This window comes from Lygodium microphyllum, chromosome 13 (genome assembly GCF_053477565.2).
Source record: "Lygodium microphyllum isolate KBCC chromosome 13, Lygodium_microphyllum_v1.1.10, whole genome shotgun sequence".
Lineage (NCBI taxonomy): Eukaryota > Viridiplantae > Streptophyta > Polypodiopsida > Schizaeales > Lygodiaceae > Lygodium > Lygodium microphyllum.
Genome location: NC_141147.1, coordinates 92,652,336 through 92,677,748, shown reverse-complemented (window position 1 = coordinate 92,677,748; position 25,413 = coordinate 92,652,336). Strand labels below are relative to the sequence as shown.

Below are 25,413 nucleotides of genomic sequence, written 5' to 3'. Positions count from 1 at the left end.
TCCTCAACCATGCCCCATTTTGAGAAGGCAAGCAATTTGTCATGCACTAAGAGTGCAAATCAACCATGTTCATCACCCATGGTTGGCACTGTGATCCCCCACAAACAATCAACCACCTTAGTTCACTAGTAGACACTTTGCTAGAAAATAGTATAGCTTTCAAGAGAGCCTTGAGAGTAAAAGAGTATAGTTGTATTATGAAGGCGCAAGGTTCGAGTGGAGGGACAAACATCCAAGTGTTTGCAAGATGAAAGTTTGTTGCAATGCTTATTTGCACACTTGATCTTCCTCCACATAAGCCTTATGCATTCATAATACAACTATTCTCTTTTGCTCTCAAGACTCTCTTGCAAGCTTTACTCTTTTCTAGCAAAGTGCCAACTTGTGAACCAAGGTGGTTGATTATCTATGGGGGATCACACTGCCAAACATGGATGACGAACGAAAAGTTGAGAAAAGCACTTCACATGCTAGATTCACACTCTTAGTGCATGACAAAGTGCTAGGCAGTGAATATAGCGCATAGCGCTACCTCTAGCCCAAGAGGCTAGTCGAAAAGAATGAAAGTGCGTGTTGTATCGATCAAACAAGAGTCCACGGCCTTTGTGTTAGGCTAGGCAATGAGTAGAGCGCATAGCGCTAACCTTGTAGCCCAAGAGGGTAGTAGAAAAGAATGAAAGTGCGTGTTGTATCAATCGAACAAGAGTCCACGGCCTTTATTTTGCGGTAGTGGGGCACACGGCGACACGCTCGAGGCTTTCTTCTTTCAAGGGAGTTCTCTTCTCTTTAGTCCCGGAGCCGTGATGGGATGGAACATTGGAGCGAGATGCAGATGCACGGCTGTGAAAAGGAGGGCTGCCGGCACGTAGAAGATGCTAGAGAGAAGAAGAGAAGAGAGCACATGTGGTATAGATTATGATGCAACTGGTGAGGGAGATGCTATAGGCAATAGAGTTGCTGATGAAGATAAGTTAATGCTTCTATTGCTCCTGCAAAAGATGAAGATATTAAAGATGGAGCTAGAGACAGAAAGATGGAGAAAGCGACAATTTCAGAAACATTCACGTGGTAGGAGAGTTTAGAGAAAGACACAATGGACGCATTCACCCCCACTATTCATTTCTATCGCTGAGGCGTCTCTCTCTCTCTCTCTCTCTCTCTCTCTCTCTGAGTCTCTGTCTCAGAGCAGGCAACCAAGCTATCCTGCAATGAGTGATAGCAGCAGCAGATCGCATCATCACGTGGTAGTGCTCCCGCTACCTGCACAAGGCCACCTGAGCCCCATGATATGCATCGCGCACTACCTGGCCTCTCAGGGCCCGCACATCTCAGTCACCCTGGTGCAGACGAGGCGCACGCATGCGCTGCTGCGGAGCGACATATGTAAGGGCCTGAGGGTGGAGGTCATGGGGGACGCGCTGCCGCTGGACACGAGCGAGCCAATCACGAGGGAGCACCTGTTGAAGTCTTACGCGGTGATGCAGGAGGAGTTCGAGGGGCTGCTGGGGCGGCTGGTGGAGGAGGAGGGGGGGAGCCCTCCGGCCCTCCTGGTGTCGGACAGCTTCCTGCCCTGGACCCACCTCTCGGCCGCCCGCTTCTCCATCCCCCGCATCGAGCTCTGGGCCCCCTCCGCCTCCACCTTCTCCATGGCCCTCTCCGCCCCCCTCCTCCCCCGCCTCGGCCACGCCTTCCCCGTCCTTCCAGGTAAGTCTCACCTTTCATGCCCTTTCAAGACGACAACAAGCACGTCAACCAATACCACCTTTTTCCAAATCTGGTAAGTTTGCTTTTGCCGAGAATGTTACTCTATCATCGGGTGCTCTTCAGCAACAGGTTGTTTCTCAAACCATCTGGGCGGGCAGTTTAAACCCAAATGGTTGACTACGCTTTGAAAAGCTTGTATCTGGCAAGACTTGAGAGCTCAAGTGGTAGGACCCCTCAAGTTAAGTCGTAGTGCGAGATCATATGTTAACCCCAAGGTCAAGGGCTCCATTCTCCTGCACGACACCTTATGAAGGAGCTGCAGGAGCAGTCAAGTGTCCATCGACAATAGCCACAATCCTTCACAAACATACCATAATTTTGAGCCCGTTTCAAACACTAGACCTTTACCTTTAGGACTCAATCAAACACTAGACCTTTACCTTTAGGACTCAATCAAACACTAGACCTTTACCTTAGGACTCAATCAAACACTAGACCTTTACCTTAGGACTCAATCAATCAGCGATATGGAACATGTAGATAAAGTAAGGTCGCATGCTCCCTTTCTTTGTGAAAGAAAAACAAGATCCAAGTGTCATGCCAATGGAAGGTCTAGGGTGGGTCATGGGAAATGAAAGGTCATGAATCTGAAAAGTCAAGCTATAGGGAAATGAAGGGTCATGACAATGAAATGTCAAAACAAACCTCTGAGTGGAGGGCACTATAGACATGGTGAGTGCAAGAACTTAGAGATGCATCCCAAAATAAAAGAGGGAGAATAATAGTTAGAGGGATCACCTCCAACACAAGTTTTAATGGAAACATAGGTTTAGCATATCAATGTAATTAGATGTCTCTTTAGTGAATCCTATTTGTGGTCATATTGTTCGCAATAACAACTATGAGCAGATACATTATGTGTAATATTAGAAACAAAAAGTGGGCCCATAAGATCACAATAGATGCAAGCTTCCAAAGTAATTGATTAATTTGTAAAATTCACAATAAAATGCCAATCTCATATAAAGTAAAAACATAAAACAATTACACCTTATTTTAAGACAATTTTGATTAATGCTAAGGTTGTAGCACGTTGAAACACACTAAGATGCCATTTCTTATGAGCATCTAAGGTATCTCACTAGTGGGAAACAATTAATTGGCTCAAAAAGGGTTCCAAATTGCTTCAATGGTGGATATATGCATCTTGGTACATGCCCTCAAGCAATTGCAATATAGTGTTCATATTTTGTTGATGGTGAGGTATCATGATGCATTTTGGTGCATATAGTTGAGAGATTACAAGAGGGAACATGTGGTTTGTGGGGAGCTAGGGTAAGCAATGGCTAATGGCCATCAAGGGAAGAGGCACCTAAGTAGTAGTGAGGACTCCCATGTTGTTGTTGCAAGCATAGGGTGGCTACCTATTCACACATAGGGAAGGGGCACCTAAGTAGCCGTGAGGAGTCCCATGTTGCAAAACTTACTTAGCCATCTATTGTTGTTGCAAGCATAGGGTGGCTACTTGCTCACACATTTTGGCTCAAATGCACATGTCAATCCTCATCGTGCCTTGTTTCATAAGGAAAAATCATATTTCACCAATCAAATTTCTCGTACTATTGCAGTTATTAGCTTGCGAAGAAAACTTTCTTCATTCCTACACTCTAACACATTAACCAAAAAGTGATATATACATAGGATTTTTGCAATGTGCTTTCACCTTCATCCCTCATGTGCATAGTATGCCATAGTAAAAGTCCTATGTGGATATCACTTTTCAATTAATGTGTTAAGAGTGTAGGAGTGTAAGCTAGTAACCACAATAGGCCAAGAAATTTATTGGTGAAAAAGGATTTTTCATTGTGAAATGAGGTACAATGAAGGTTGACATGTGTATTTGAGCTAGAATGCATATAAGTGTGCTTGTCTATAGTTTCGTACCTCATGTGCACAAAGGTATGATAGAGAAGTTGTCATGGTAAGAGAGAGAGATGAGGTGGATGTAATGATAGAGAAGGGGGGGAGGGAGGTGTTGCTGATCAACTTGGGTTGAATTACGTGCAATAGTGTATCTCTGAAGGTAAGCTACTACAATTCTAAGTTGAACATGGCGATTCGTGAAAGATCATGCTACAAAATTTTTGGAGCACTTAACCTCAAATGCATGATCGATTTAGGGTTGCATTATTTCACTATCACGATGTGATGCGTAAAGCAAGTGGCACTTCTTTGTGGTTTTCACGACGTCACAATGGAGGGCTCAGGGCTGCGTATGAAATGGTTTCCAATAGCGACATGCATCTTATCGTGTATGGAAGAAAAGAGGTAGTCAGATTGCTGTGATTGGGATGGGAGTGCTTTGCCGGGTAGCGATTAGTGGGGCGGTCTATTTCCACGATCAGAGTAAAGCCATGGTATGGCGTGGTGACAACGTTGATGATGGCAGAATGCGAGGACGAGGTGGTGGACTGCGTGCCGGGGTTGGAGGCAGTGCGACTGGGGGATTTCCCGATGACTCTCATAACGAGCGAGGCCACGGGGAAGGGGTTCGAGTTCTTCACGGCGGCGGTGGCCCACTCGAGGGAAGCCGACAGGGTGCTCATCAACACGTTCTACGAGCTGGAAAGCTCGGTGATAGACGCCGTAAACAGCGCAGCGGCGGGCTGGCGGATATCGGTAGCCAGCGTGGGGCCGCTGATAGCGTCTCTGATGGGGGAGGTCTCCCGGCAGCCGGCGACAACCAGCCTGCTTGAGGCCGACGGAGGATGCATGCAGTGGCTGGATAAGCAGTTCGAAGAATCAGAAGAAGAAGGAGACACCGCTGGTAATAATACGAAACCGACGAAGAACCATCACTGTGTGCTCTACGCCGCTTTCGGCAGCCTCGCCGCCGTGCCCGACCACGTCATCACCGAGCTGGCCCTCGGACTGGAGGCCAGCCAGCAGCGGTTCCTCTGGGTCATCCGCCCCGACATAGCCAAAAAGCGATCCCTGGACGAGCTCCTCCCCGCGGGCTTCCTGGACCGCACGCGTGGCAGGGGCCTGATCGTGTCGTGGGCCCCGCAGCCCGCCGTGCTGCGCCACCCCGCCGTGGGCGCCTTCCTCACGCACTGCGGCTGGAACTCCACCCTGGAGGCCCTGGCAGCGGGCGTGCCCATGATCGGCCTCCCGCTGGCCTACGAGCAGAACACCAACTTCAAGTTCATCGTGGAGGAGTGGCGCGTGGGCATCCCCCTCCTGCCCCACCCGCACGCCTCCTGCGACCGCCTCTCCGTCGAGCGCGCCGTCAGGTCCATGCTCGCCGGGCCTCAAGGCTCGGACGCCCGAGCCGCAGCCTCGGCCCTCCAGCAGCTCGCCGCCCGAGCCTTCCGAGCCTCGGCCGAGAATTCTCCTCACAGCAACGCCAACTCTAGTCGAGCCAGCCTTGAGCGCCTCGTCGACGACCTCACCCATGGCCGATTGAAAGCACCCACCGTTTCTACCGCCCCTGTCCCTGCCCCCGTCCCCGCCCCCGCCCCCGCCCTTTAGATTGCTCTGTTCCTGTTCCGAGGCTCCTCTCTGTATCCATGTTTACGCCTCCTAAAACGATACATAGATAGACCTACCTTATCCCTTGACCATGTATAGGCCTCCTATAACAATACATAGATAGCACTATCTTCACACTTGACCACATTATCCTTTTTTTTATTCCATTCATTATGTGGCTCCCTATAATTCTATCCTCCTAATGGCGATGATTGAGGCATCTACTTGAGCCTTAATTCTTCTACCACCAACAATCCTTCAATTATCATGAGTCATAATCCATCCTTCTTCATCTTTTTGGAGAAAAGCGATGCCTGTAGGATGTACGAAACTCACACACCCACATGCTCAGACCTCTTGGGATAACAAGCTTGTTGACATGAATCATGATCCTCAAATCCAGAGCTCTTATAAACCCCTCGTTGAAGGAGCAACACATCCAAGCACTCAGCTAAACAAACAACTTAATACACACCCAAGCACCCAACTAAATAACCAACCTAATAGATTTTTCCACTCCCTTTCATTTGACTAGCCATTGTTAAAGGAGACAACTCAAATCAATTCTCATAGGAAAATTAAGGTCCAGCGTCAGTCAAATTGTAAAAATATTTTAAAAAACCTTTACACTCAAGAGGTCTTAAAATTTTATGAAGTGAGAGCCATCTTAGTTATACTTTTATGAAATACATTTGAAGTCATGCAATAAACCTTTAAAAATGTTAAATTTCTTTGTATATGAAATGTTTTCTATGAACAATGATTCCAAAAAAAAAAAAAAAGGAAAAGTAACTTTCATTAAAGAAAGGATTCTTATATACTTAGTGCTAGTGCTATGCTTGTTATTAAGGAATCTTTTTTCAAGGACAACCTCATTCTCAAAAATGCTTCTTCTCTACAAATTTAAGGCATATCTTCTCACCCCTATTCTACCTTTCTTTTACCATCTTTTGATTGAAAATGTAATAATGGCTTTTCTACACATGCTTTATGGCATCAAGTAGATAAATGATGAAGCACCCTGACTAGAACAAAATTGTGAACATCTGGTATCAAGTCTTTCCGATGACTCCAAAGTGCTGAATAAAGTGATATTTAAAAGTAGATTTTATGTCCCTAGAATTCAACAGATGTTGACCAATTCCATAAGGCAAATGTTTCTCAAAGTTTTATTTAGGAAAGGTTATCATCAAGTTAAAGTTAGAATTAATGTTGAGTACAAGGTCCATATTTGTGTTTTGTACCAAATCTTTACTGTAAGTTTTTAATCATGCATTTTGGATTTACTAATACTCTAGCTACATGAAACCTAAATGAGGTAGATAAATAATTTTTGGGAAACTTATTAAATAGGTGTATGATGCCCAATAGTCATCTTGGGTTGCTCCCATTTTGTTGGTAAAAGGAAATGATTAGCTTATGGGCCATTATGTTGACTATAAAACTTTCAACAAAGTTATGTTGAAGAAGAACTTGATTAACTATGTCAGGCACAACATAATATGGCATGATGTGAGGTAGTTGTCCCTAGCTATGCTAAAGAGGTAACCTGCTTGGACACCTTTCCACATGGAGTATCATCCTAACTCCATAGGATGCACGAACTTAGCCAATTTCATTTATGAGAGTAGAAAGAAAATATTTCATTAGTGAAGTGATAAGAAAAATAACAAACGTGTAGGAGAGGAGTTTGGAGTCCACTTTTGTGGTAACATGCTTATGAGGGCTTTGTAGAGTATTTAATTGCTCAAAAAATACAAATAAAAGACCAATTGACATAATTTCATATAACTCACTCATATTGATTCTATATCTCAAATAATTCTCAAATAAAGTTCAATAGAAGCTAGGGAACCTTACAAGAGAGAATGTCCCAAAATATATTTAATCTTTCTAGCAATGGCCTTATCCCTCTAGAAATCAAACAATATTCACATCCTCTACATCCCATAAGTCCCATCATGGCTATGGAATTCCTCTATGATGAGGCATCCGTATCAAAGCGTGTATAGTTCCACATGAAGCAAGTGTTGGAATCAAGAGCTATGGTGCAATCAAGTCACATATCAAAAGAGAGGAAACCTAGGATACTTGTTTACATAAGCAAATAATTGTACCTACTCCGAGCCTAAAGATCGTGTGAGACAATATCATTTCACGATGATGCAAGAGTAGCATGAGACCTTCCAAAATGAGACTGACTCACTAAAAGAGCTTGTGGAAGACATGAAAGAGTAAGTTGTTGATCTTTGTAGAAAAAGAGACAAGGCATCGTAAATTATTGTTCAATTACTAGAACTAGAGCTTGAGGCTCCTCAATGTGAACTGATGAAGATATAAAGGAATGATGAGTGGGAGTCCATTAAAGAGTTCTTCATCAAGTTCACCTCAAACTTCCCTCAAGATCTTGTTAAGTATAAGGCTCGGTCCTCAAATGCTAACAACATTGGATTGTCCAATATCAAGGAGTAAATACTTGTTGGGATTAGATATATTTTATAATAGAATATTTTTGCAATCTCCAAGCCAATTACCTTGTAAAATTATATATGAATCTTCCACTTTGAAGTTCTCTTACGACAATATAATATAGCTACTTTCTTGTCCATAAAAAGTATTATCTTAAATATGTTAGTGTATGTGCTAACTATTTAATCGCATCTTAGTCACTACGAGTTAATTGCATAATTGTGTACTTTGTATTCCAACCCATATATGAGTTAATTGCTCTGGTGGTAATTTTTGTCTCAAATGCATACAAGTTAATTGCACAATAATATAATTTTTGGCTCTCAATCTTATATAGGCTAATTGCTCCATCATGTAATTTGCATCTCAATCATATGCAAGTTAATTACTCAATCATTTGATAAGCCACTATGCATTTTGAGAATTTATAAGCGAATATTTTTTTGTACCAAAGAACATTTCTCTTATATGAACTATTTTTTTGTACTAAAGAGTATTTTGTAATAAAGGATTTCTTTCACTAACCAATTTGCTTACTTCAATATGGTAATGCACATATTTGATTATGTCCTTGTGTTACAATCCATATTTTTAAAATCATCATGTAATAGTTTCCCTATTGTCTATATTCTATGAATCTCTCACTATATTAATGTAGCATAGAACTCACTAATTAGAATTCATTTTTCAACTTAGCTTCTTTCATAATTGGTATATTTGCTGCATGATCAATTTATGGGGTGTATTAGCAACTAATTGCTTCATTTAGCATAAGAATCATTGAGAAGACATAAGATCTTTTCAAAAGAAAGAAAGTGTACTAAAATGAAGTAGAATATTTGGGTCACATAATTGGAGAGAAAGGGATTATATGGTGGAACCAAAGAAGGTCCAATGTGTCAAAGATTGGTCTATCCCTACCAATTCTACTTCATTTTGCAAGGATTTCTTGGCCTTTCTTCATTATATTGGTGCTTCATCAAGTATTATGCTCATATAGTTGCTCCACTTTACTGACCAATTGAAGCATGGGACTTTCTTTTAAGATGCTACAACCATAAAGAGCTTCAATGAGCTGGAACCATCTTATTTCAACACCTATTTTGGTATGCCTAGACTTCTCTATAAGGAGTTTACTATATGTGTGAATGCTAGTCATTATGGCACCAAGGCTATTTTGTATCAAGATCATGGTATGATTTCTTATGAGAGTAGAAAGCTTGATGATAAGGAAAGAGAACTCCATGTTTGTGAATTAAAAAATAATATCTTTCATGCCATTAAAATTTGATAACATTATCTCCATGGGAGCCACTTCAAGGTCAAGAGTGATCATAGGGTTTTGAAATATTCACTTCACAAAGCAACTTATCTTCCAAACAAAGGTAGTGATTAGCTACCCTCCAAAGTTATGATTTTGACATATCATACATGGCTAAAATAATAATATAATGGTGGGCTGGTGCACTTTCTAGGATGTGGGCATGCTCAATTTCTTCTATTTTTACAACCCATAAAGATTGGATTCAAGGTATACAAGAGGAGTGCTTGATGTATGAATGTGCAGCCAATACAAACAAAAATTATAGCAAGGTACTGGGAAATAATTTCCAAACTTCAAGTTGCATATTTGGTACCTCAAACCATAAGACATGCTTCAACATATGTATTCTTCTCCGTTGGCTGGTCATGTAGGGTTATTCAAGATTTTTGACAAAATCCATAAGATCTTTTGTTGCAAAGGGCTTGGAAAGGATATGTCTCTCAATTTCTATCTTGTCAATTAAAAAATGATTCTTCTCTTTTGCTCGGTCATGTACTTTAGCCCTTACCTATTCCTCATAGCAAATGGATTGATATCACCATGGGTGCTTCCTACCACCAAGCATGGGTGGAATATCATATTTTTTCTAGTTGATAGGTTGACCAAATTAGCCCATTTCATTCAAACTATAGTCCCATTTTTAGCCAAGCCAATAGTAGACCAATTAATGGAAGGTTTTTTTTAGCTTCATGATTACCTATGAAAATTGTATCCAATACAAATGCTAAGTTCATGGGAAGGTTTTGGAAGAGTTAACTCGTTTTTATGGGTGCTATCTTGATTCCAAGCACCATTTACACCCCCCAAATACAATTGGCCAAATTTAAAGAGTCAATAATTGGTTGGAGATCTACTTGAGACACTTTTATCATGATACATAAGGCTCTTGGAATCAATGAGTATGTCTTCCTAAATTTTGTTACAATAATACTCATCATATGACTATTGTATGTCAATCAACATTTGAAGCATTACATGGATATAAAGTTCAAGTACACTCAGTCCTTTTTCATGACAGCATAAACCCTCAAGTTAAAGAATAGCCAGAGAACATGGAGGTACTTATGAAGCAATGTAAAGATAACATTCTAAAGCACAATAAGTTATGAAAGCATATGTTGATGAGAAAAGAAGGCAATTAGAGTTTGAAGAAGGTGCTCTTACAAGTTCCCAAATGTAGAAATGTTTCACTCATCAAGTGTAATGAAAGAGACCTAACTATCCTAACTAAGGGGAAGGAGAGAGAGAAGGACTGCAGGAGAAGAGGGAGAGGAGAGAGAAAGGCAAGAAGAAGAGAGAGAAATGGCTGGCAGCCATGGAAGGACAGGGAAGAAGGTGAGGAAGGTGAAAGGACAGATGTATATTTATCAAAATGGTACCCTAACCAAGTCCTTGTACACCTTAAATACCCCATCCGTGTAACTAGGTATTCGCATGTACTATCCCCATGTTAACCCCATGTAAGACCCTCTAATCCCATTCTTTACATTCCATCCCGACCGGGAAGGTTTTTTCCCTCAAAAACAAAAAGAGGACGTATTGGTATGGCTTTTGGGGGGGGGGGGGGGGGGGGGGATCCTATGGAACGATGGTCTATGAGCATGTATGCAGTGTGAGCATGAGGGGAGAAGGTAACTCGGTACAAAGATAGGCACCAATTCCAAACAAGGGCTGGACAACACCAGACAGCATGCTGTCCCAAACAGGCCTGTAGTGGAAAACTAATCATAACTTGCCATGGGCAACTCCAAACGAGATGTTTCGCATGTCAAAACGAAGCTCGTTGGAGCGTACTTTCAGCCCAGGTAGGTCATGCATGGGTGCAATTAATGCAGGCCCAAAACTGTTCGAAAATAGATGGTTGTCTACTGCAAAACATGCCCAAATTGAGTTATCCTTCAGCCAAGGTTGCCGCCTCAAGGTGAGAGGACTGCACCGAGGGAGTGCTGATGTAGATAGAGCTTTTCTTTAACCCCTGGGATTAAATGGATAACCTGCATGGTAAGCATCACCAGCATACAGGTCATCCATGCAAGCGTGGGTCTCTGCACTACCACCAGGGTCAAATGGAAAGTGGTTATCATTTCCATGCATTGGGTTACCATCCACAAGTAAAGCTAGAATGGTCAGAACCACTAGATGTTGCATCGAGTATGCCATAAGCATCATATGATTAAGCGCGGTCTACGCTTGGATGTTGTCAACAACACATGGGGTTGCATAAGCTAAAAAGTTTACTGTGTCAGCCCCTAAGTGCTGCATATTCATGGACCCTACATTCTTAGTGATGTCCAAGCATTCAAAATGTAGGTCTGTAGACTGAAGGGGCTCCCGCATGGGGTCATGATCATCCAAATCCACATGCTGCCCATGATCTTCTTTCTTGAACTAAAGTTCTTGTTGTTGACCCATACCAAAATGGTCTTCAATAAGATCTTCTCCATCCTTTGCATCATAATACTCTAATACCAAGAGTATTTTGGCAGTCTTTGCCCTGCATGTGGCTTGATGATTACAAGATATTGTCTTAGCACATCGAATGCATAAGCCCGCAGCATGCAATTCCCGTATTGTATCACTAGTAAGGTGTCTAATGCATTTAGCCTTAGATAGCAATTTACACACATGCTCATCACCATCAGTCAGCTCAGTAATAGTCCTGACATGCTGCTCATAGTCATCTTGTTGCTCATGTACAGGATATGGCTGTCCATGCTCATGACCATAATGCTCATGCTGTCCATATGGATGGTCATACCAATGTGGCTGCTGCTCATAATGATATTCATGTTGTCCATATTGCATATGTTGATAATAGCCCGGCTGCGCATCACACGCATAACCGTCATAAGCATGCTACCTTTGATCATTGATCCCACAACATTGGTCATGCTGTCCATAATCTCTATGAGAATGCATGTCACAAAAATGTTCATGCTGCTGCCCAAATACATCTATTTGATGTTGCCTACTACCAAAACCTTGGCCATATTGTTGCCCATAAACATGATGCCCAAGATTGCATGATGATTGTTCAACATGACTACAACTGTGTCCTTGCATCCTAAGCTGACCATAAGTATGATGATTGGCAAGTCCATGAGCATAGGTATCGGCATGATGTCGGTCATAATCACTTGCTTGCCACTCATGCATTGCATCAAGGTCTCCATGAGGTAGCTGCCCATATGGTTGCGTGGCATAAGAATATCCATATGCATGCTGTTGATCCTTAAAGTCATAGGATTCTCGATGATTTCCATAGTAATACTTCCCATCATGTCTATGAGAAGGCTCAAGCTGTTGTCCATAATAATCAGGCTATCCATGTCTGTGGCAAGGTACACAACATGTATGACCAAATTCGACATAAACATAATCATTATGTTGCTGTCCAGACTCTTGATGCAACTGTTGTTGCTTGTAATGTGCTAATGGTTGTTTAAGATGTTGGGTAAAAGGTTGTCATTGCACCTCAAAAGACTGGTGTGATTGCACTGACTATTGCTGAATTACCTCAAAAACTTCCTCCATCTTATGCATGTTACGCATGGTGTTGCCTCAACCTAGCACAACTCTTGCTTTTGCTTTAGCCTCAGCTCACATTTGATTAGTCAATGGACATCAGAGCAATCTCTATTCTACATACTTTGTTCACTCATCTAGGAGTCTCACCCAAAAGTCAGACATGCTACTGTTGTACCATCATCCCATCTCACAAAAGTCAGACCAACTCAGAAGATTGACTATGTGGCCCGGTTCAGATGTTGTCAACTCCAAGGCATGTCCTCTAGCAGACGCTCGTCTTACCATAGCAGCATCTTGATGAGTTGACAAGGGAGGCACTCTGGGGTTGACTACAGGGATGCTTGTTGTGATACATGTAGGATAGCACACTGGAATTCCAAGCCTACACAATCGCATGCAATCATGTTGTCTGGTGTGTACTCTGATCCAAATATATCATGCCTTGTTCATCACATTAGTATGTTCAATCTTGCATGCATACATGATCTTTTGATGGAAGTCAAGCATCCATATCCCCATATCAGAATTGAGCCAATTCTCTCTTTCTGAGTCCTCAACTATGCAGTCGCCATGGAGCAAGCACACTAGGAATTCCATAAACATGTGAGGTTACTTTCCTTTGCATTGTATCACCAAGAGCAAAATGAGACTGCTTAATTTGCAACATCTTGGCATCAATCTTAGGGTACAATCATTGCACCTGCACCAGCTCAGCTTCCAACTTTCTTCTGAGCTCCTTGCGTTGTTCTTTCGTCATTTTTACAGGAGCTATGGTCATCATGAATCCGTCCACCAAACAGTTAGAAAGCCAACCCTGCAAATTGAAGTTAAGAGCTTGTTGCTCATCTCTCATGTGCATTGAACTCAGTGTTCTGATGCATCGCCTCATAAAAATGAGAAACACGGAAGTGCATCAGCACAAAGGGGTTACTGAAGGTTCCTCTAGGATTCATGTTTGAATTGTGATGTTCTTTGACCATTCATAAACTTAACACAATTCAGTATAGCATTCAAGAGTTGAAAACATCTGTAAAGTTCCAACAACTAGGAAGGATCCCCAGATCTCCATTGGAAACAAATTCTGCTCCAATCATGATGTATGCAGGTGAATTCAATCCAAAAGAATTACGCTAACCAAACACCAGAAACCAAGCCTCTAGCTTTGACAAATAGGCCCCATTCAGGTTTTCCCTCAGATTCCGAAGAAGCATAAGCAGAAGTGATGGTAGCAGGGGTATAGACAACGCATGGAGCGTGCTGCTCAAAACCTTCTGATGGATCAATGGTACGCAGGTTGCATCCTTCACATGTACAGGACCATACATCAGCTCTGGAAGAGGTCAAGAAACCCAATCGATCTCGAAGCATAAGGCCTATGGACTGTGCAATACTAGGAATCACAGAAGAGGATGAAGACGATTATGATGTGGATTTCTGTACCAAATCTGGGCAAATTATGAGGCTCTCACCAAGGCCAAAAGCTTCTCAACCCTCTGATCACGCAGGCTAAAGGAGCATCCATTGGCTTCAAATGAGCCATAGGAAGGCGTGCATCACTTGTGGAGCGATTACCCTCTCATGAGACGATTCGTGTATTCTTTTTTTCTGCGTTTTCTTAGCACAGTGGAACTTGCTCCTGATGTTGATCCCGAAGCAGTATTGGTTGCTACTCAATGTCTTGCAGATGCATTTGGACTTGAAATCTCTGAGTTGGATGATTCAATACCTAACTTGGTCCTGGTGGGCTCAATCTAAAATCCCCTTACGATTGCCCGATGATATAACCTTTGATCGTGAATCTAGCATGCTGGAAACTCCAACCTCTTAGATGAAGCAAGTGACGACTTGTTTTTTGTGTACATCGATGTGGACAAGCTCAATTCACATTCTACAACATCTACGCCATTGCCTAGCTCCCAGTCTCCATCAGATGCCCAATCTCTGCCTCCCACACAACTCCACCATGTGTGAACTGTGTCAGTTGATGATGTGTTTGCACACTCAAACACAGTAGGGGGCACCTAGAATGAATTTGGATTAGTAGCAAAGGATGCAACATCAGCACATTAGTTCTATGGATGACTCACGGCCAATCAATCTGTGCCAATCAAGCAGGTGTTTCTCTCATCTGAATCACATGAGGCCAAGAAAGCAGGATGGCTCAGTGCCAATCAGTGAGATTTTCTCTTGTCTGAATCGCATGAGGCCAAGAAAGCAGGATGGCTCAGTGCCAATTAAACTGGATTTTCTCTTGCCTGAATCGCATGAGGCCATTGAATGGCAGATGCTTGCAGTTGCTGGTGCAATTCCATGCACTTGTTAATGATTGGGCTTTTCTTCATCCCTGAATGATAGGTGTGCTTTTTAAAGCACAAGGAAACATGCAAGATTCGTCTTATCATGCGGCAAAACAAAACACTAAAGATCTGTGCAAACCACACAGTTGTCCCAAATGTGAAACTTCAGGAGCATCAAGGCAACGATAAAACATGGATCTGGCATGCATCAGATTTTGCAGATGGGGAGCTGAAAGAGGAGCTATTTTGTATTAAATTTGGGAGTGTTGAAAATGTGCAAAGTTTCAAGCCAGCTTATGAGGAAGCTCAAAAGCCCAAGCTGCAAGGCCCAACATAGAAGGAAAGGATGTTGATTCTCCCCTCATCGTCTTCTTCTCTATAGGTGCAGCATCTTCTATGAACAAATCGGTATTTGCCAAGTCCGAGGGCTTATCGGTAGGCCCATTTTCACCCTCCTCAGTAACTGGACCTGCTTTGGCTGACAGACTGTCTTCTACACGCTATAAACTATGTAGTGGCTCAACTATAGCAGAATCTAGAGGATCTAAAGGCTTCATTTCCAAGGTGCCATCCAGAACCCTGTTGTTTATGAGCTTTGGAGATGGACTAACCTTTTTCTCATCTTCTCCCTTGGAAAAAGGACTCTACAGCAGCATGAATGAAATGCTCCTCCACATGCAAGGAAGCCTTGAGTTGTGCAATGAGCTCCACAAATCTTGGCTTGGTACTCCATGGAAGCTCCAAAAGGGAGCTTACAAGGAAGAAAGAGAAGACATCTTTTCAAAATCCCAAGAAGGCTGCCATTTTGGTACCCCCTGATTCCTGTGGCCTTTCAATGTTGTACCTGTCCTAATGTACCTGTGCACCTAAGTAACTAGGGTTCCTGAACTAAAAAGAAACTAAAACTAAAGGGAGGAGAGAGAGAGAATGAGGATCAAAGACCGGAGCTCTGATACCACTTGTAATGAAAGAGACCTAACTGTCCTAACTAAGGGGAAAGAGAGAGAGAAGGACTGCATGAGAAGAGGGAGAGGAGAGAGAAAGGCAAGAAGAAGAGAGAGAAATGGCTGGCAGCCATGGAAGGACAAGGAAGAAGGTGAAGAAGGTGAAAGGACAGATGTATATTTATTAAAATGGTACCCTAACCAGGTCCTTGTACACCTTAAATATCCCATCTGTGTAACCAGGTATTCGCATGTGCTATCCCTGTGTTAACCCCGTGTAAGACCCTCTAATCCCATTCTTTACATCAAGAGTGGGGACAACAACCTTGCTCATAAATTTTATGGTCCTTGTCAAATCATCAAGAAAATTGGTGACCTTACCTATTAGCTTGCATTGCTTTCTTCCATATGTATCCCGAGGGTTCACTATAGATGTTGTATGGTATCATGTGAGTGTTAGGGAGGGGGAGTTGGAAGGGGACACTTAAGCGTATACATTAGAGGTAGACCCCTCTTAATTTCCTATATTGAACTTAAATTTAAGGAGAGGATGGAGGGAAAAAAGAAGGGGGGTGATGCATTTAATCACGCCTCTCCATAGATTGGTTTCTCCATGGCATACAAGAGAGCTTGACAAGTAAGGTTAAAACCCTAAACCCTCACATAGTAGGGTTATTGAACCTAAGGTTTCTAACAAAAAAAAACATTAGCAAATTGTGATATGACCATTTTGATACTTTTAATTGCTTAAGATAATTCCAAATTTTAAAAAGAAAGTTAGTATATGTTCTATGAAGACTTACATTCAAGAAAGGGGATACATAAAAAGTCATACGTGTATATATCTTATAAGCTTAAATAGGGGGATACATTAGTCTTACAAGCTTCATAAATAGGGGTTTTTTTAGAAGTCCTTACACACAGGTGACATGTCTTCTTTACTATGAGTGAACCCCCTTTGATACGTATTCATGATGCCTTTCATGTCTCCCAACTCAAGAAATATGTGTGTTTATAAAGTCAAGTTCTTAAGGGGTTGCCCCATATTGATGAGGATGCCATGATTATACATGAACCCGAGAAAATCATTGGCAAGTGAGGAAAGGTTTTAAGAAACCATATTTTGCAGGAATATCTCATCAAATGACACAGTCTACCTATAGAAGTCAACATGGCAACCTTCTTCATATCTTTACGCTTTTCCATGGCTTATACAAGAAGATATTTGAGTTCTCTATGTAGAACAACTTGTATAAAATTTTTATAATGTACTAAATTGCCCTAACTCCTTGAAGATTTGGTTTTTATGTGATAGATAGATACCTATTGATGTCTATTCCATATAACAACTAAGTTGTACAAATCAGAGGCCTCTATTAAGAGTTCTAGGCCTTTTTTCAAGGTACTTTTGTTTCTTACTATTGCATGTAGCAAATTCTACATGTTTGGACTGTTATTTGTATTTGTTTCAGTGGAGATCTTTATCACTCTATTATGAATGATTCTCAATCAAGGACTCACATGACAAGGGCTTTTTGCATGAGCTTCTATTGCATATTGCACCTCATTTTCAATTTTGAGGACAAAACTGTATTGGACCAAGATTGCTTGCTATGAAGGTTTTAGTCTAGCTTTTCTAGTAACGCTAAGAAATTAAGGTTAAGTATAAAATGTATAAACTTAACATTATCCATACCTCTATTATATAATTTGTACTCTCTTATATTGAGGATATCTCTTGAACCTCCCACCTTACATGAGGGTGAGTTCTCATGTCCATCTAGCATGATGGTACATTCTCATGTAAGAGTTATGGCCTCTTTAAGTGCCTAGTTCATTTGTCTCATATCTTCTTTGATCATAGCCTTGGTTTCTTGGTGCCACATTCATTTTATCAATATATAACATGGCTATGGTTTCTTGCTCTATTTGATGGTTGAAGATCATGGTTTCTTGTCACATTTGATCAGTATTATTCTGAATGCTATGGGTCATTTTTAGTTAGAAGCATGCTACATTTCACCATAAACCATTATAGTCATGAATTATATAAGTGAGTATGAAATTCTTGAGCTAAAATTTCCTCCATTTGGATCCATTATTAGGACTTAGATTTTGTGAAAGGAGAGTGAGCCAACCATTATAGTATGTCTATCTAACAATCTCTTAATTGCACAACTTTGGTAACTCGACCTAGGCAATGCTATCCGAAACTTCCTTGGAATCTGAAACTCCCTTGGAATATCATGAACTTTATTTCCTAGGATCGCTTGAGTTTACCTTGCAAGGGAAGGTCTACCCTTTTCCCATGAGGATCCATCTATAAATAATACTAAGGTTACCTAGTAGTTTATCTAGCTTTCGTTGTGCAATCAACCCAAATTAAACCAAACCCATGTTGCACTTGGTTCAAGGAGAGCAAGAAATGAGTGAGAGCTAGCACATTGATCCCTCTGCTAATGAGAAAAAGTCTTAGCTAGTCCCCCTAAAACAAGATGGTCAACTCTTCCTACTTACTCCTAGTCTACCACTTTGGAGGGGAGGGGAAGGGGGGCGGGGGGATGGAAAGGGGGGAATATCTTGGCTTACTGAGACCACCCTATCATAGGGTGGATCCCTCAAAGATCCACCCTCCCGCTTCCCTTTTTATGATGGGGGGTTGCTTAATTGTCTAATTACCTAGCACAAAATTTGACATATAAAAACAAGTTCCTTAATTAACCCATTAATACCATCTAATTGAAAGAAAGGTTTGGTGGTACAAAAAGGAGTGTCCTAGACACCACATTATATTGGTGGTTTGTGCATATAAAACCAAATGTTTTTAAAAGAAGGTGTAAAGGTAAAACAGAGAGGAAAAAAGAATTAAATCACGTCAAGGTTGGAAAGGTGACTTTTGTTGAAACGTTTCATTACAGTAAAGGGTGAGGGGAGTTGCAATGCTCAACCTATTTTGCACAACAATCATTGTAGTTGCTACACACCATAGCCATCTCTCTCTCTCTCTCTCTCTCTCTCTCTCTCTCTCTCTCTCTCTCTCTCTCTCTCTCTCTCTCTCTCTCTCTCTCTCTCTCTCTCTCTCTCTCTCTCTCTCTCTCTCTCTCTCTCTCTCTCTCTCTCTCTCTCTCTCTCTCTCTCTCTCTCTCTCTCTCTCTCTCTCTCTCTCTCTCTCTCTCTCTCTCTCTCTCTCTCTCTCTCTCTCTCTCTCTCTCTCTCTCTCTCTCTCTCTCTCTCTCTCTCTCTCTCTCTCACCATGGGAGCTCATGTCATCCCCTCCACCTTTGTCTACTCATCATCAAAGCAACTTGCATCTACGTTGAGTACCATTCAAGCTCATCTCAGCCCCTCCACCTTTGTCTACTCAAAGCAACCTACATCTATAGTGACTACCATGGAAGTTGGTGCCCCTTCTTTCATCCATGAACCACTCTCTAATTAAGCTTATATTCACAACTATTGGGTAAAAAATAATCATGATAAATGAAGCACAGAAAAGAAACTTGGTATGAGAGTTCAATGATCAAGAACCAAGTCAAGGAAAAACATATGCTCAGCCATGGCTCAATGTTGGCACATGTAGGTTGAAGGCCTTAAAATAAATTTGAGTAGCTCATGCATCATGAGACATTTTCCAAGCTAAGAAATTAAATGTTGAAGTGAGTCTTGTCTCTAATGTTTGTAACACATTGACTCGCCTTAAGGTACCCCACTCAATAAGTGAGCTTTTTGTCAAGAGAACCTCTTTGGTGATGATCTTGAATAATGGTGATAGAATAACATCAATCAATCAATCAAGAATTACTACTATCTTGGGTGTTCATTGAAGGAATATAATTGCAACAAGTTTTTGGTTGGATATGAGAAATATGAGGATGAAATCTTGCCACTTAGTGCTTATTAGACACAATTGCCTCAAAATAGTAGTAAGGTAAAACTAGAGATTTAGTCTATGCCTTTTAGACATTGAAAATGAGAGTTTCAGCTAACAAAAAGGATATATGTAAGAAAATAATTGAGGTAAAATGTGTTATCAAACATCCAATGCATCTTCTCGCAATGAATCTCAAGTAACACATTATTCTTGTGATCTTTGATTGCCTGAATTTCGATTTAGACTAATGTTCGTGAGTGCATTCTAGAATAGTAGGAAAAACTTTGGATAGTACCAAATCTGCAATTGTAGATTAGTACTCCATGCATCACTAGATTAAGAAAACTTTTTACATATCATAGGCCACTTGTTCCATATGTCACCGAAGAAACTAGGTATATACTATTCAAGCCAATCTAGAGTACCAATTAGGATATTATGATGCATAGTAATCATTCCGTATAGTACCAAAATCTCAAGAACACACCTTGTCTATTCTTTTGGATAGAAGGACTTTACACGTACCAAGTGTTCTCTTTATAGAACCAAACCCTATGTGGAGTTCAAATTTGGTAGTTTTCCATATAATAGAGGGTTCTATACAGCTACTGTTAGGTTCTTTTTAGTACCATGTATATTATCCAAGCATAAAGTTGAGCACCAAATTTGAATCTCAATTGGATAGTAGGAGTGGTCGCATATAATATCAAAAGTACTATTTGGTAACAAAGTGTTGTTGAGATATTGAGCTCCACTCGTGATATGCCAGGGTGACCGTTGTGCATTTATGTCAGTGACTTGTTAGCTTGTTAGCTGCAGATGCAGTTGGTACACCGCCCATGAATAATAGCTAGATGACAGCTATCCTTATCTACTCTAGTTTGTGGCTCAGTTAGTATGCCACCTTAGTTAGCTGAGTTTGGTTCGAGACCCATATATAGGGTTCTTCTATTTCTCTATATTAGTGTTTTTTTGGCTTACACAACTAAGAACAGAAAAACTGTTTTCAGCCTCTACCTTTGTGTGTATTACCCCATTGTGCAAGCGAGAAAGCTACAAGTGAGACTCCTTCCTTCTCTCCCACAATCTTGACATGGTATCAGAGCCTTGTTCGTGGCAAGGAGCTTAAGAAAGCAAACCAAGTTCACGGTGTTCTGGTAAGAGGACCAGTGTTGCTTTCATTTTTCTATTTTGGGAGCAAGTCTCTGCAGGTAGCACAGCCGGAAAGTGCAAGAGTGCATTGTCTCAAATTGAGACGTCCTTCATGGTGTAGCAAGAGGGCAGTATATGCTGCGGGAGAGGGCTTTGGCCCAGGTTGCCCTGTTTTTTTTTATTCGAGGCCATTTCGGCGCCTGTTTTGGAGGCGAAAGTTTTTCGTACACACTCAGGAAAAGGCCCTATTTTTTGCTGTGCGACCACTGTTCTACAGCTTGGTGAAAAGTTACCATAGAAATTGCATCGTATGCCTGTGCGCAGAGACATCGGGAGTTACAGAATCATCCTTGTTGCCTGTTGATGCAAAATTGTCACTAGGAAGTGACTGTGTGGTCAAATTCCACTTTCGACAGTTTTGCAGATTTGCCCTTGTGAGGCTGAAGCTGTGTTTTTTGCAGTGATAGAATTTTTTGCAGTGTTCTGTGATGGCGTCTGATTCTCTTTCACAGATTGTCACTGAAAAGCTTGACAAGAACAACTTCCAAGCATGGAAGTTTAGAATGACGAATTTCCTCATGGAAAAAGGATATTGGGAATTCGTTGCAGGAAACGAAGAAGAACCAGTTCTTCCTGATGTTCCCGATCAACAACAAATGCAGGCATTTAAAGGATGACATGAGAGAGCCAGAAAAGTTATGTACTCGCTGTCTATCAGTATTTCAGACTCTATGATTGTGCATATTCAGGATGCAAGTACGCCAAAGGAGGCATGGGATACTTTGTCAAAAATGTATAGCACAAATACGCAAGCCAGGAAAATGCAGCTCAAGCAAGAGTTTCACAATGTGCAAAGAGAAAGTATGAGCATCAATGATTACCATATGAAGGTGAAGAAGATTACAGATGCACTTGCTTCCATTGGGTCGCCAGTGGAAGATGATGATTTAGTTTCTGTGACCGTGGTAGAAATCAGAATATGCAGCAAACTCAAGAAAACCAGTCCTATGGACGAGGACGTGGTAACTCTAGAGGCAAGGGGAGCCAAAGAGGTCGTGGTGGATGGCAAAGAGGCCAAAATGCAAACAACAATGTTGAATGCTACTACTCTGGTAAAATGGGTCATATGGCTAAAGACTGCTATAAAAAGCAAAATGACATCATGAATGGAAAATTGCAACAAGGAAATTATGCATCTTCTAATAGACAGGGTGATGACAGAAATGAGCATTTGTTTATGTTGCAGCACATGACCAATTCTGTGACAAGTGCAGAAGAAAGCAACGATGTGTGGTATGTTGACTCAGGTGCATCAAACCACATGACACGTCATGCAGAATGGATGCAGGATGCAAGGAAAATGGAAAAATCAAGATTTGTGGAGACTGGTGATGATACTGCACATCCTATTGTGCAGATTGGAAAATTTCCTTTGTCTATGTAGGATGGGAAAAAGAAATACATGTCGGATGTATTTCATATCCCGAATATCACCAAGAACCTGGTTTTTGTTGGTCAAATGGTTGAGCAGGGCTTGCAGGTCAAATTTAATTCTCATGGATGCTTTGTTGAGGATATGAAAAATAAAGGTCGCTTGATAGCAAAAGGAAAGAACAAGGGCAGAATGTTTACGTTGGATGCAGACATGCCTGAATTGAGTGCACCAATGTTTGCACATGGGACCGGTGTAGTTGCAGATATTGATATCTGGAATAAACGCATTGGTCATGTTAATGTATAATGACTTAAATCAATGCAAGCCCAAAATATTGTTGGAGGATTGCCTAAATTCAAGGTTGCAAAAATGCATAAGGTATGTGAAGCCTATCAATTTGGAAAACAGGCAAGGAAACCATTTCCTAGATATGTTCAAGAGAGCAAGAAGCCATTGGAATTAATCCACTCTGATGTGTGGACTACTAAAGCTGCATCTATTGGAGGCTATCATTATTTTGTCATTTTTATTGATGACTATAGCAGAAAAGTTTGGGTGTATTTTATGAAAAAGAAAAGTGAAGTGTTTGGGCATTTCAAAACTCTTAAAGCTATGGTTGAAAAAGAAATAGGCTTGCAAATAAAATGCCTAAGGTCAGATGGAGGGGGAGAGTACCTCTCAAATGAGTTTGCAAGGTTCTTGCATGAGCATGGCATAAAGCAGCAATATTCATGCAGTCATACTCTACAACAAAATGGAATTGCAGAAAGGAAAAACAGGCATATTGGAGAGGTATCTCGTGCCATGCTCAATGAAAAAGACCTGCTAGATTTTTATTGGGCTGAAGCAGTTGCTACAGCAGTCTACATAATGAACAGGAATCCCACTGCAGCAATACATGGCTTGACTCCAGAGGAGAGGTATACTGATAGGAAACCAGATATTTCTCATTTGAAAATTTTTGGTTGCATTGCCTATGTTCATGTGCCAGATGAGTTGAGATCCAAGTTGGATCCAAAAGCTGACAAGTGCATCTTTATTGGTTACTCTCTGCAACAAAAAGGGTATAGATACTATAACCCTTCTACTCGTAAGTTTATAGTGAGCAGAGATGTTGTTTTTGATGAGATGAGTAGCTGGTATAAACCAGTAAATGTAATTGATAATGTTACATCTGGAGTAAGGAAGACCAAGGACGCTTTGAGAGCACCTGGGAGTGAACCTACTTTGCGCAGGTCTACCAGAGCTAGGTATCCTGTGGATAGGCTGAAATATGATGGATTTACAGCCATTCACTATGCCTATATGGTCAAAGTGATACAGGAACCAGAATCCGCTTCTTTTGAGCAAGCCATGGGAAAAGAAAAATGGGAGAAAGCCATGGATGAAGAAATGGATGCCTTGGAAGCAAATGCTACATGGGAATTGGTACCTTTGCCTAAAGATAAGAATGCAATTGGTTGTAAGTGGATTTATAAGGTGAAGCACAATGCAGATGGTTCTGTGAACAGATACAAGGCAAGATTAGTAGTCAAGGGATATGCACAAACATATGGCATTGATTATGAAGAAACATTCAGTCCGGTTGCAAGGATGGCAACTGTAAGAGCAGTCATTGCTATGGCTGCATCAAAGGGATGGTCTTAACATCAGATGGATGTAAAGAATGCCTTCTTGCATGGTGATTTGCAAGAAGAGGTCTATATGGAGCAGCCACCAGGTTATGTGCATGCTGTTCATCCTGAGTTTGTTTGCAGGTTGAAGAAAGCCTTGTATGGCTTGAAGCAAGCACCTAGAGCATGGTCTGATAAGATAGGACAGTATCTTGTCACTGTTGGCTTTCAGATTTCCAAGGCAGATTTCTCACTTTATGTGAGAAAAACAGAGAAAGGTATTATGTTGCTTGTCATTTATGTTGATGATTTGATTATCACGGGTGATAGTGATGAAGATATCCTTCATGTAAAAATGCTATTGAAGTAGAAGTTTGAGATGAAGGATTTGGGAGAGCTATGTTATTTCTTGGGCATTGAGGTGATTAGATCACCAAGTGGGATACGGCTCTTCCAGAAGCAGTATGGATTGGACATGCTGTCCAAATATGGGATGACGGGTTGTAAGCCTATTTCAATTCCTTTGGAGCAGAATGTGAAGCTGAGCGCAGATGCAGGTGAGCTTCTGGAAGACCCTACTATGTACAGACGCATAGTAGGAAGCTTGATTTATATGACTATTACCAGATTTGAGCTATGTTGTTGGATTGGTAAGTCAGTTTATGCAGGCTCCAAGGAAACCGCATTTAGATGTGGCTAGATGCATACTCAGGTATGTGAAGTCCACATTGCAGTATGGACTATTTTATGAGACTGGGGTTCAGATACAGTTGCATGGATACACTGATGCTGATTGGGCTGGTAGTATTTCTGATAGACGGTCTACCAGTGGATATGTGTTCTCTTTTGGGAGTGTTGCAGTCACTTGGAGCAATAAGAAACAACCTACAGTTGCCTTGTCGAGCACAGAGGCTGAGTACAGGGGTACAGCAATGGCTGCATGTGAGGTAGCTTGGTTGCATAAGCTACTTTATTATATGCATCAGTCTACAGATGGGCCAGTTGTCATTTATTGTGACAACATGAGTAGTATACACTTGGCAAATAACCCAGTCTTTCATGCTAGAACAAAGCACATTGAGGTGCATTATCACTATGTGCGGGAGAGGGTTCTACTAGGTCTTATTGATCTAGTTTATGTCGGCACAGAGGATCAGGTAGCTGACATATTTACGAAGACATTGGGCGCAGAGAAGCTGCGCAAGTTCAGAGACCTGCTTGGTGTGTAGGAATTGGGATTGAGCTCGAGGGGGAGTATTAAGATATCGAGCTCCACTCGTGATATGCCAGGGTGACCGTTGTGCATTTATGTCACCAACTTGTTAGCTGCAGATGCGGTTGGTACACCGCCCATGAATAATAGCTAGATGACAGCTATCCTTATCTACTCTAGTTTGTGGCTTAGTTAGTATGCCACCTTAATTAGTTGAGTTTGGTTTGAGACCCGTATATAGGGTTCTTCTATTTCTCTGTATTAGTGTTCTTTTTGGCTTACACAACTAAGAATATAAAAATTGTTTTCAACCTCCACCTTTGTGTGTATTC

General features: G+C 41.4%; 1 protein-coding gene across 1 annotated transcript; it reads left to right on the top strand.

The window, feature by feature from the left end:
* The first annotated feature begins 914 nt into the window (after positions 1-914).
* On the top strand, positions 915-5,927 carry LOC148026905 (UDP-glycosyltransferase 76E2-like). Its single transcript, XM_087691429.1, has 2 exons — positions 915-1,704; positions 4,154-5,927. Exons 1-2 carry the CDS (start codon positions 1,209-1,211, stop codon positions 5,233-5,235), a joined length of 1,578 nt encoding a protein of 525 aa, XP_087547555.1. The 5' UTR covers positions 915-1,208; the 3' UTR covers positions 5,236-5,927.
* Positions 5,928-25,413: the final 19,486 nt, after the last annotated feature.